This window comes from Dryas octopetala, chromosome 6, assembly GCF_963921425.1.
Source record: "Dryas octopetala chromosome 6, drDryOcto1.1, whole genome shotgun sequence".
NCBI lineage: Eukaryota > Viridiplantae > Streptophyta > Magnoliopsida > Rosales > Rosaceae > Dryas > Dryas octopetala.
Genome location: NC_141371.1, coordinates 9,206,229 through 9,218,562, shown reverse-complemented (window position 1 = coordinate 9,218,562; position 12,334 = coordinate 9,206,229). Strand labels below are relative to the sequence as shown.

General features: G+C 37.3%; 2 protein-coding genes across 3 annotated transcripts; one reads left to right on the top strand and one right to left on the bottom strand.

Moving 5' to 3' along the window:
• Positions 1-99: 99 nt before the first annotated feature.
• Positions 100-2,170, top strand: LOC147282122 (protein trichome birefringence-like 8). The gene is made up of 4 exons (XM_086246655.1): positions 100-506; positions 1,061-1,450; positions 1,577-1,738; positions 1,843-2,170. The coding sequence occupies exons 1-4, from the start codon at positions 112-114 to the stop codon at positions 2,168-2,170; spliced, it is 1,275 nt and encodes a 424-aa protein (XP_086102781.1). The 5' UTR covers positions 100-111.
• On the bottom strand, positions 1,785-11,815 carry LOC147282121 (LETM1-like protein). 2 transcript variants are annotated; one of them, XM_086246652.1, is made up of 19 exons: positions 11,669-11,815; positions 10,491-10,986; positions 9,785-9,876; positions 9,062-9,226; positions 8,574-8,967; positions 7,749-7,867; positions 7,586-7,658; positions 7,284-7,504; positions 7,150-7,194; positions 6,791-6,887; positions 6,037-6,228; positions 5,402-5,469; positions 5,190-5,277; positions 4,310-4,459; positions 4,045-4,170; positions 3,156-3,326; positions 2,456-2,515; positions 2,188-2,360; positions 1,785-2,108 (listed from the first exon to the last, which is right to left on the bottom strand). In XM_086246652.1, the coding sequence occupies exons 1-18, from the start codon at positions 11,707-11,709 to the stop codon at positions 2,247-2,249; spliced, it is 2,712 nt and encodes a 903-aa protein (XP_086102778.1). In that variant the 5' UTR covers positions 11,710-11,815; the 3' UTR covers positions 1,785-2,108; positions 2,188-2,246. The 2 variants fall into 2 exon arrangements, with proteins under 2 accessions (XP_086102778.1, XP_086102780.1); XM_086246654.1 differs by lacking the exon at positions 7,150-7,194.
• Positions 11,816-12,334: the final 519 nt, after the last annotated feature.

The window sequence follows — 12,334 nt, the reverse complement described above, 5'->3', positions numbered from 1 at the left end:
TCCCTCCCTCTCTCCCTACCTCCCTTCTATATCTGAACCCACAAGACTTGTTCAAAATATTAAAAAGAAAAAAAAAAAAAAAAAAAAAAAAGGGTTCTCCGTCCTCTTCTAATGGATCTCCAAGCCTCTGATGATCAACCTACGAAGCTCCAAATCTTCCCTTTTCCCATTCCCATCAAAAGAGAAGTTCGTTATGCACTCTTTTTCTTCCTTCTCTTAGTCTTTTCCATCGGTATTCTCAGTCTTGTATCCCCATTTGACTCACAATTTATATCTCGTTTGGGTTTCTTATATTCCCAAATCCTTCCAAATCGTCATCCCAACAAAGCATTTGGAACTTGTGACTATTCCTATGGCAGATGGGTCCCAGACAGTAGTCGTCCACTTCAGTTGTACACTGAGAAGTGCCCGTTTCTTGACCCCGGATTCCGGTGCAGCCTAAGTGGTCGAAAAGACCAAGGCTATCGGAGATGGCGGTGGCAACCGGCTGACTGTGATCTTTCAAGGTGAGTTTATTAAGTCCCGGAGTAGTTTTCAGAACCCTATTCATGGCTTCATGCATGCCCCTGCATGCTGCATGCATGCTTATCTTATAGATAATTCAGTGTTGGGGTTGCATTTAGAGTCTCATACATTATTCTAACTACATTTTAGGGATAATAATCGTCCTCATCACTCTTAACTATGGTGTAACATTATCATTTCACTCAATATTTGTCACATGTTATATTATAGCTAAATCATTTTTAACCTATATGCATGATTGTATTTATTACAAAAAAGAATCATAATTAGTGTGTATAACACGTAAGTAGTAATGCTAGAACTAAAAGATGGTGGGCAAAAATTTTCTCCATTATAGGTTAAACTCTAAGAACCAGAAAATTAGCGAATGATGTCCTACATCTAGTTTGAGAGGTTGGTTTCATAGGGTTGATGTACGTACTTATTCTATCGAATTGAGACAAATATAATTTCTCTTCTTTGCTTATACTTCAACTACTTATGAAATCAACCCATTGATGATTTTTGCTTCTTCCTCCACATGCATGATCTAAAGATTTAATGCAAGTGATTTCCTGGAGAGGAGCAGAAACGGACGGATAGTGTTTGCCGGTGACTCCATCGGGAGGAACCAGTGGGAATCTTTGCTATGCATGCTTGCAGAAGCAGTATCCAACAAGTCTAGAATCTATGAAGTAAATGGAAATCCCATAACCAAACACAGGGGTTTTCTCTCCATGCGGTTCCAGGACTACAACCTCACAGTTGAATATTACAGGGCACCCTTCCTCGTCCGTGTAGGGCACCCACCTCCAAATTCACCAAACCAAGTCATTACCGCACTCAAGCTCGCCCAACTCCACTGGTTCTCCAGAAATTGGGTTGGGGCAGATGTTCTAGTTTTCAGTGCTAGCCACTGGTGGAACGATGACAAAACCGTAAAGGCGTATGACCATACCTTCCCTATCAACCGATTCACACATCTACTTACCCAAACTCACTTACTTACCCAAACTCACTTACTTACCTGTTGTAGGCTGAAGTTAATGGAAGGAAATGTTGTTTATTTCAGGGGTTGCTACTTCGAGGAAGCTGGTGGGAATGTGAATTTGACAATGGATGTCATGGAAGCATTCAGGAGGTCTTTACAAACCTGGAAATCTTGGGCATTGGAGAATTTAGACCCTCAAAGGACTCATATTTTCTTCCGCAGCTACTCCCCAATACATTACAGGCAAGACATACATCCATTTACATTCTTCACACACACACACCAAGCATGGCCTAAAGGAATTGATAATTAATGAATCTAAGAGGTTTTAACATGTGAAATTGCAGGAACGGCACATGGAATGAAGGGGGAGTGTGTGATACCTATATGGAGCCAGAAACAGACTACAAAAATTTTGCAGCTGACCCATTGAACAATATATACATATCTGAAACAATCAAACAGATGGACCACAAAAACTGGAAGGTCCAGTTTTTAAACATCACATATCTAGCAGAGTTCAGGAGTGACAGTCACCCTTCAAAGTATCGTGAATCAGGGACTCCAGCGGATGCTCCACAAGACTGCAGCCACTGGTGCTTACCTGGAGTGCCTGACACATGGAATGAACTTATTTATGCTAATCTACTGGCAAAAGGTTTCAGAACCAAATAAAAGAAAGGATAGGGTACCTTAAATTTGAATATTTATTTGAGTCTCGAAAACTGTACATAATCAGCATTGCTTCTACTCAGGCTACTTCCTCCACACTTTCAGTGGAACTGTCTTCACTGCTTTCCATTTCCTTCACTTTCTCTATCTGCCTCAAGAGATACAACCTTTCTGGTCCATATGTTGATGGTATCTGTCAAAGAAACATATTAATGGACCCTAACAAACTCAAGTGTGGTTTCTCGTGAAGAGTTGGGACTGAAACTCTTGGGACCAGAAGTAACTCACCAGAGCTGGTACATATCTCTGAATAGCAGCCAACATAGCTGCATGTCCAACAGCAGTGATCTGTGGGACACAAGTTATTCTCTATGTTAAGTTCCAACAGGTCAACAACTAAGAGTACCAAAGTTGCAGCATAGGCTGCATAGCACAGGTTTAGCTTAAGTTCTCGATAAATGTTAGGTGAAACAGCTGAAAGATCTATTCCTTTTTTATTTCTTTTATTAGCCTTATGATTGAAGATACTTTAGCCCAACCCCCCATTCCACCATGACAAAGGTACAGCTTTGGAGAAGTTATTCACTTGCAATGTCACACAATAATGCAACATATACAAACAACATATCCAAAACACGCCAAGTTATATCAATAAACCTCCTCCAATAACATCCAATGTCGGACAATAATGCAATATACCCAAACAGCATATCCAAAACACACCAAGATTCAATAAACCTCCCTAATAACATAAAGTCTAAATCTTATAAATTAGCTGTCTCAACTCCCCATCTCAATTGATAAGGCAAAAATGCTAGTTAGAACTAAAGGGCCAATGATGATCCTGATTTGAGACGAGACAGAGAAATAATAAATCGCATCAGCCAGATGAAAAAAATGATGATAATTTCATCATTTATACATATTTGGCCAGAATAATTTATATGTTAATACATTGAACTAAGAGAGATATGAGGAAGAAACTCACGGGAAGAAGCATTAAGACACCAATAGGAACAACTGATGCCAAGTCAGTCAGAGTTCTCCGTAGAACTTTCTTTTCTTTCTCGGTCAGTTCATCTCCAATCAAGACCCTTCTAAGCAACTCCATCGCAGCAGCAACGTCAATAGCTAGCAATTGAGTTCCTTGCCACACATCCTGCTCATAATCAACCACAAATTATACCAGAGACGTCCACAGATAATTAATTGAAATGATAAATGAAGGATGGGTTAAAGGAGGCTTGGTCCTGATTGTGAATGGTTTTCTCATCAAAGTATCAAAAACATTAGAGTAAAAGCAACATTAAACGTTATTCAACAGGTTACACATGTCACAAGTTCAGCACATAGGTGTATTGTGTCTGTTTACAAGGAGTTTTGCAGGTGTAATTATATTTCAACATGTATAGATTAGTGTGCACGTATTGAAGCAATGAGATAGAGGACACAGGGAAAAAAAGAAAAAAAAGCCTTTTATTCCTGCTTCAGTTTTTCTTTCAATGGGGTACAAGTGCATATGGAAGAGAGAATATGTAGGAGGGGAGGAGGTAAGCAAAAAAGGGAGAAAACCTATAAACAATGGTTATTCACAGTTTAACTGATGACATTGCTTGACAAGGTTATTAATGTTTACATTGCCAATCTGTCATTAAGCACACAACCAGAGACCTACAGAATCTGCCAAGATCACAAAATACTGAATCTGGTTAACTTTTCCTAACCTATAAGGATCCAAGCAAAGCTATAAACTCTAAGGTGATCAGAATACTTGATTTCTAAACATCATAATTTCATTTCTTTTTTCCTTGGGCCAACAATGTCTACTAATTGACAAAGATCATCATTTGCCTATTGAAGCCGGAAAATATTCATACCGTGCTAGCTTCTTTTAGCTTGTCAAATGATTTTTCAATCATACTCTCTTTCTTCTGAATCTGGACTATTTGAGCAGCTCCAGCATCATCGCGGTACTTAGAACTATCATCAGCAGACTTAACATCCTGATATAAAAATCCATAATAACATAAGAACACGAAAACCACTCAGAGTTTGAATGGCAGTTCTCACAACTTAGGACTGTTTACACGTCAACTTTTTCCGAGGAATATGGTATCATGTTGCACACGGTTTAGAAAATACCTCCTCATTTTCTGATTGATCAGCACTCCTTTGCACCCGCTTTTCAAGTTCTATCAGCTCATTCCTTAGAAGTTCAAAACGGTAGATTTTATTTGATTCGGGGTCTTCAACATCTATACTTGGAGTAGTCTTCTCAATAATTTTGTTTTCCTGCATGCAAGAAAACAACAGTCATCAAGTAACTTTCTTTGAGAAAGTGCACATTTCCAATTTTCAACAGAACAATAGATTTATGCACTTCCTGAATCAAGTGAGACGATAACAACAAGGAACAATCTCATAAATCAGAGAACCAAGAGCTCCTTAATAAACTTTTCTCCACACTCAAACTTTTTATGGTCTTTGTATGCCATGTTACATAGCTGCAAACAGTGAGTGAAAGAGAGTGCTTCTCTATCTCCATTCAGCTAGAGTAGATGCTAACACCACATCAAGGGGCAACAAGGTGAACTAGGCAACCCAATTAAGTCAAAAACTACCTAACTTCTGAAATTCCTATTTAAAGGAAAAACAAAAAGGAGCAAAAATAATATAACAGACGGCTAAACAGAGCAGTTACACGAACAAACTAACATAGAGGTTAAAGCATAAATATAATAACATGCAAACGCAAACAGATGTTATCTCAGCAGAAATTTTGACCTAACCACTAGTGATAAATGACCTTGCCCTAACCGTAAAGTAAATAAATCAGATTAATAATTGTTATGCACTTTTGGTAAAAAAACAATATCTAAATTCAGCTAGCAGCATACACAATTTTTTTTAGATGCAAGAATTCTAGCTAAAAGCTAATGCATTTGGAAATTAGATAGCACGATAGTGAATAACAGAATAAGCAAATGCATAAGCAATAGATCATTGTGAAAATGGGGCATACAGATTCATCCACAATCAACTCAGGATTGGGCTTCCTGGTTGGAGGGCGCATAAAGGAGCTCCACAATCTGCGATAGTTACTGGCAGCTCTACAAATAAATTTTTAAAATAAGATTTGTTTTTCATCCAAATATATTAAACAAAATAAACCCACCACAAAAAAAGAAATTAAAAATTAGGGGGTTCCAGCACATGGACAAGAGCTCTTCACACCTGTTTTTCCCTTTAACAAACTGTTGCTGCTCGTTAGTAGAAGACTGAGAATCATTGTCATCATCTTCCTGGATGACAAGCACACAAAGTATAACTAAGAAAAGTGAGATTTCGCATAATCCAACAAGGACCAAAACGTCACATAATAACTGTAAACCTGAGTGAAGCAATTAAAGTGCACTATGCTGGTCTGAACAAAAACAACTTATGAACCTAGAATAGGCAGGATTGGGAAGGAAACCAAACAACATACCCTAAAAATGCAGGCAAAAACACCAGCAGAATTGGTGGTTTTCATCATTGAATTTTCTATCTGATACATGTAACTAGAACTATGAAACACTTTGTAGGCAATTATCCTACATCTTTTATACAACATCAAGAAGCCAAGGCATCTATCTTTTAGTTATAAAACTTATAACAAAACATGAAATAAATCCAATAATGAGCATGTACTCTGGAAACAAAGCCATATATTGGACACCTGAATACATTATAAAAAAAAAAAAAAGCTGCAATGTTACCAACTATCAAGTTATAAGATAGTTGGGTGGTGCACATACATCAGATGTTGGTGGTCAAAAGTTGTAAGCACACAAAGGTTGGCCAAATCTTATAAGAAAATGAAGAAATACCTGCCGAAGGGAAGCTGCTTTAGCTCTGAAGGATGCTTCCAGAAATTCAGCCTCTTTTTTAAGTTTCCTTATCTTCTCAAGGTCAGAACAAGCAGCTTTTATATGCTCTTTGCCTGAGTTAGAACTTGACACATGCAAATTCTGAAGCAACATTTCTAGTCTTACCAAGGCTTCTTCAACACTCTCCAAGGCCTGACACAAAAGGCCAATTCCACAATTACATCAGAACCATTTAACAAGTTCAAAATAAATAGAATAAGCTTGGTTAATGCAGCCACAAAGGGACCTTTTCTTAAGGTTTTGACCAGTAGGACCACAAATGGATTGAGAAACCTGTTCATGTAGCTTATCAGTTAAGTAGGACACTGCATTGGCAAGGCTCAGAACTACCAGTTTAACCATCATGCAAATTTATTTGACACCAGAACGCCATGAGTCTAAAAATCAGTGATAAATCAACACAAAATACTAAGTACTAAAAATAGCATGCTGGCAAATCCATGGTGTTTGGAACTTGTCCGGGTTCAAGCCCCGGAAGCATCCCCTATATTGCCTAATAAAATAATAGAAAGTATTAAAAGAATAGCTAGTAGCCTAGAACACACAAACAGGAAATAGAGCCCCTTGTGACCATTTATGCATGGTTAACACAAAAAGTTATATGGAGAAATTGTGGGTTAAAAAATTTACTAAGAGATGCATTAAGTATAGTCCATCTTTGAAATGAACGTAACAAAAAAGCAAACAAGCTAACCTTGTCAAAAGAATCCAACTCTTTCTCAGTTGGTGGATAAGTTCTAGACCCAGTCCTCTTAACAATGTTGTTGGCATAGCTTTCCATCTTTGCATTCCTGCATCACATTTTAGAAAGTGTAATCTCCAACTATTAAGTAATCCAAGTGAATGTTATGGTCAGATAAAAACAAAATCATAACCAACACAGCTCTTGGTAGGGGAGGGGGATCCTTTGGTCCTAGTAATTTACTAATTATTAATAATACTAGAAAACATTTAAATATGGAAATGCTTGAGAGAGATACTTCTAATATACAGTACTATATATATATATATATATACGGAGACAGAGAGGGTGATATAGCGACAATAACTTACTTCAATATACCCTGTTCTTCCATACACTCCATTAATTTGATGTGCCTAAACATTGAAGATGGAAAACACTTTTTTAAAAATTTTAAACAAAGCTCTTTATTGTCCAATCACTATGTACCAATGAGTTCACATACCCTCTAGACAGGTATCTTGCTGCCTTAACATTAGAAGGGCTCTCCAACCATTTACTGTATTTGATAAAACTCTGCATCCAATGAAAGCATACATCTAAAACTTGGGGGATTGCTTCAGAATTGGGAGGTCCTTCCCATTTACTTTTATGGCCATGCGACTGTTTAAGGGAGCCAGAATTGCCAGGATAAAATGGAAGCCAGTCCAGCTCTTCACAGACTACCTGTGGAATAGAAATATCATTAACTATCATAATTGAACCACCAAATCTATCCATAAGATGGTAATGACAAAACATGCTGACCTCTACATACAATTGATAAGAACTTATAGATGAAAGCTGAGGATAGTATAAGACACTGCCCCCGATGAGGAACCTGCACGCACAGATATCAAGATTACTAAATCCATACCATAAAAAGCAATTCCAAACTTAAGCATCACCTGTCAAAAGAATCAAGGTATACCTAACAAAGCCTTCAAGTGGATCATCTAAAACATCAAATCCATTTGCCGATAGAAAGGATTTTGTGCTTCTACCCAAGGCAATAAAGAATCCAAATATAGCCAGATCCCTCTCCAATACCTACACTAATTCAGTATTAGCTTCCATTAACAGCATGAACATAGTAGAGCATTGAAACTGCATATACACAAAGGCTTAGAGGCCCCAACATACCTAATTGTTATATCTTATAGAAATTTTGGCCTTTTCTTCTCACATTTTCAAGAAGATCTAAGCAATTTCACTATCTGGTTCTTATCTTAATTTCTTCACATTTGAGACACATCTTTAAAACTCTCCCATTATTTTGGCTGGCCAACCAAAACGTCTCTCAAAGGAATTCCAGGGTGGAGTATCAAGTATGCTCTATATATCCAAAAGGTTTGACCATTAAGTCAAAATTTGTACAACAAGAGAATCCTGCTCAGTACTAAATTATGTAAGAATTATAGTAGCTACGGCCACTCAGCACTTCCTAATTCCTCAGATACTCTCCCAAACATATCCTCATCATAAACAGGTCTGCCACACAAATGACAAATAGTGATGACTACTATGGTTTTATAATATTCTTCCCATTACAACTAATATAATGTTTCGTGGTGATGGACCTGACATTGAAAATTCACACTTATGCATTCCACACCTCATTTTCTCAGCCTGCAAGTATGTTAGCTCCAAAACTATTTCAATTTTGAACCATCCAATCAATAAGTCACCTTTAGGAAGGGTGACAGACCTATAAGTAGTCCCTGGGGATACCCATTCAGAAGCATTAAGCACTAACCTCAATACTTTCAGATGTTGTGAGTCTTGACCATATTCTCTCTCTATCTATAGCTCGCTGCAACTGCATCTGTACAAGATCCACCCAGAAAACAACTTCTTCTGAACCTCGATCATTTTTCTCTCTACAAGCCGCAGCTCGAGGACCAAAATGAACAAGGAACTCTCTGCGCAGACCAATATCCTTTATAGAAGGATAAGCCTGGTGTATAGGAATAAAATCAACCAGCATGTCCATCAATCTACCAGTTATATCTGGAATTGTCGAAAAGAATTGAGGGGAAGAAACTTTTGCTTGCCCCAGTTTTGTAATTGCGGCATTGCAAGTCAGTGCGAGCATTAGGAGCGATATGTCACTTTTGTTGCTAGAACCCAAGAGCATTCCCTTCCCAGAGCTGGAAGAAAATTGAAAGCAGTATAAGTTCTGTATAATCTTCAGATCCATCTAACAAAATTATAAAACACATTAAACAACAGATAATAACATACACATTAGTTGCAGCCGCAAAGCGTGTGTCCCCTTCAAAATAATTAACAAAGGATGTTACCACCAATGGCACTTGCTCAGAAAAAAACCACTCATAAGCATCAGGTTGCTTGGCTGATAGTTGATCCTGGATTAAGCTCTCAAGGGAAGCAGATTGTCGTAGTAAACTGCATTAATGCATTAGTTATGGGTTAGTGTAATCTAAAACTAACCAAGTTGATAGAAAGCACACATCAGTAGCAACTGAAACTTTTGCATTAACAAATCCACATAACTAAAATTTCAAAGTCTGCAATATAGTATTCCTGGAAAAATAAACGGAGTACACGTTTTCCACCATCAAGTTAGCATATTAATCAACTTAATTTTCAGTTTAAAAATATAATTGTTTCCATTACACAAACAGTCAACTCCATTGAAAGATAAGGTTGCTGATGCTAATAATTTAAAACTTTAAGGTTGCCTTATTTAAACTGGCTGTACAAGACATCAAATTATGCCACTGTTATCCAAGTGAGGAAGAGACCACAGATCCTTATCCAATATGCAGGAAAAGACTCTCACTGTTAAAGTCCAAATTTAAATAATACATCCTTAGTAACAGCATTGACAATAAAGGAAATCATAGTCTTAATTGACTAACTGAAAAACTGATATGACAAGCTACTAGATAGTTGACTTCCATACAAGAATTCATAACTTCCAAAATACAAGTGAGGTAATACCTCCTTTGGACAAAAACATTTATGTCTCTGTCTCTACCATCCCCTCGGGATGCAATCTCGCTTGCAGCTTGCAATAAGGAATACACTGAAGCCTGAGAAATTTATGAACTTCAGATAGCCTCAGTAATGGTATAACATATAATTAAATATATAAACAACTAATTAATCAAACCCTAGAACAATAACTAGCGCAAAGAGTTCACAAGTCAATACACGCTAAATTAGACCTATGTAGAAGATCTAGAAGAAACATAAACCAGTTACATATATGATAAAAGGAGAAGAGATTCAAGATATAGAGTAGTATAAAGGATGAAGTAACAACATGACCTTAGAGACATGGACTACCAGTCTTTCTTGTATACAAATGATAAAACTTCTAATACTAAATTACTAATTCAACAAGAGAAATATGAGAGCCGTACTATGGGAGACACATCCTGGAACAGAAGATAAGTTCAGTAACTCTAAGAGATTGGCATAAACCAAGTAGGAAGAAACATTGAGTGTACTCATGCATAATCTCCATTACTGAAGTTAAAAAGTTCGAGCGGTACTGGTTTTCTTGTAACAATAAATATCCTCAAAGACAGCCATATGGTAGTATTTTCCTTTGTTATAAACTAGTTGCAGCATGCAGTGAATCATAACATAGGGCATACATGTTGTGGCCTCTAGAGAGACATCCAGAAGTTTGTGGCAATACCTGATAAGATAGTGCTTTGACCCATGCGTTTTTGTCTACACTAAGCCATGCAGTTGAAAACCAAGAGAATTTTGAGAATGAACTCTGTTCCTTAATTGCCAACTCAAAAACCCTTGCTGCTTCATGTAAAAATTGGACAAGTCCATCACTAGAATCTTCACCATGAAGTGACTGATTGAGTTTGATCTTCATCTCCTCAACATCCCTACTGGTACTTGCTTGGGGACTCCCATTGACTGTAACGCCATCATCAGCAGATGCAAGGGGAAAGAGGTTACCCATCCTTCTTGCTCTTCGAAAGTTTAGATAGCATTTCCTATATCCCACCGCTCGGTGATTAAGACCAAAATAATTACTGTGCTCTAACAAAGCAACTCGTATAAGGCGTCTCTTCCTTGAATAACCCCAGTTAGTAAATAAGTGGTCCCAATCAACCACTTTATTGCAGGAATAATGAATTCTAGTCGGCTTACATGAATGCCACGGATTTGGAGAGCTGCAAGTACCAAGTACAAGGGTAAGCAACAAACACATACAACGTGTAACTCTAAAGGGTTGCCATTAATAACAAAACAATGGGCACTTCAAGGTTGTCACACCCTAGTATTTAGCTGCTATATTTTTTAGGTTTTCTATTTTTTTCCCTCAATACAAAAGTGCAAAAACACTTAAAAACCACACAATTTCTCACATAATATTCTTACATTCTCAGAAATTGTCAGGAAAACAGAGTACAACACAGTTGCACATAATGCACATTGATTACCAAAACAGGCACTAGAAAAGTAACATTTAGGACTCCATCTGCTAAAAGGGAGTGTCCTCTATCAGTTATTGATAAATCCCAATTGAACAAAAGCGAAAATCTACTATTTGGTTTAGAAGAAAATGAGATCCTTATCAACTAAAACGAACAAGTTAAATTAATGCAAAACAACCGTCCACAATATGTCATATCTTATCTTCTTTACTTTCAGCTTCTCAGCAGCCAAACATTGAAATTCTACAGTTAATACTTAAACATAAATTCAGTGAGTAATCCTATATCACATCCTCAAAAACCCTAGCTTTTCAGAAATTAAAATTACGTACGGCAAAAAAAAAAGTAAGCTGTGAAGAATTAAGAAAAATATATATAATATATATCATCTATATAAATAAAAAGAGAATTTGAGCACCTTGATGGTAGAAAGCCATTATGGTGAAATTTAGTGGCCATATAGTTGAAAGATAAAACCGGTGGGAAAATCTGCTTGGTTGCCGAGAAAAACACAGTGAAATGGTGCGAAAGGCAACGAAAATTTTTTTGGGGGAGGGCTGTGGCTGGCTGTTTTGATTGTGTAGAGAGACTGACGTGGCAAAGGGAATTATCCGCATACGTGGAGAAGCGTAAGATCACATAACGGATTGTTGGCTCCCAGTCCCGGGATCTCTTGCGACGATCTAGTCTCTACAACACCGAGCTCTGTAGGCCCAATAATCCTTCAGTGGGCCGAATAATGGGCCTCCTCCGCTGAAGAAATAAGAAATTTTATCAAAGCAACATTATTGACGTCAGTATGGTCGATCACAATCCAGTCTATTTAATTTTTTTTTTTGCCACTCCAGTCTATTTAATTATTAAAGCAACAAAAGGGTGGTTGTATTTTTCAAGTACGCAAGATATGCATGGAGCACATATGCCTAGTTTGAAATAAGCCAATAAGCCTAGTTTGATTTCAGATTTTTGGAAGTGCATATATGCAGTATCGATATGGTTGCATTTACCATACCATATTTTTTATTTAGAAAAGGAAATGGTCAAAAATCAAAATGAAACTCTTAAAACTCTATTCGGTTCATCA

What these genes read in the sequence shown, in the direction of transcription:
- LOC147282122 (XM_086246655.1), top strand. Translation starts at nt 112, where the DNA reads ATGGATCTCCAAGCCTCTGATGATCAACCTACGAAGCTCCAAATCTTC. An exon ending in GCTGACTGTGATCTTTCAAG is followed by an intron (nt 507 to 1,060) that starts GTGAGTTTATTA and finishes CATGATCTAAAG; the next exon opens with ATTTAATGCAAGTGATTTCC. An exon ending in GATGACAAAACCGTAAAGGC is followed by an intron (nt 1,451 to 1,576) that starts GTATGACCATAC and finishes TGTTTATTTCAG; the next exon opens with GGGTTGCTACTTCGAGGAAG.
- LOC147282121 (XM_086246652.1), bottom strand. Translation starts at nt 11,709, where the DNA reads ATGGCCACTAAATTTCACCATAATGGCTTTCTACCATCAAG. An exon ending in CCACTTGAAGGCTTTGTTAG is followed by an intron (nt 7,659 to 7,748) that starts GTATACCTTGAT and finishes CTGTGCGTGCAG; the next exon opens with GTTCCTCATCGGGGGCAGTG. An exon ending in AGTTGATTGTGGATGAATCT is followed by an intron (nt 4,460 to 5,189) that starts GTATGCCCCATT and finishes TCTTGCATGCAG; the next exon opens with GAAAACAAAATTATTGAGAA.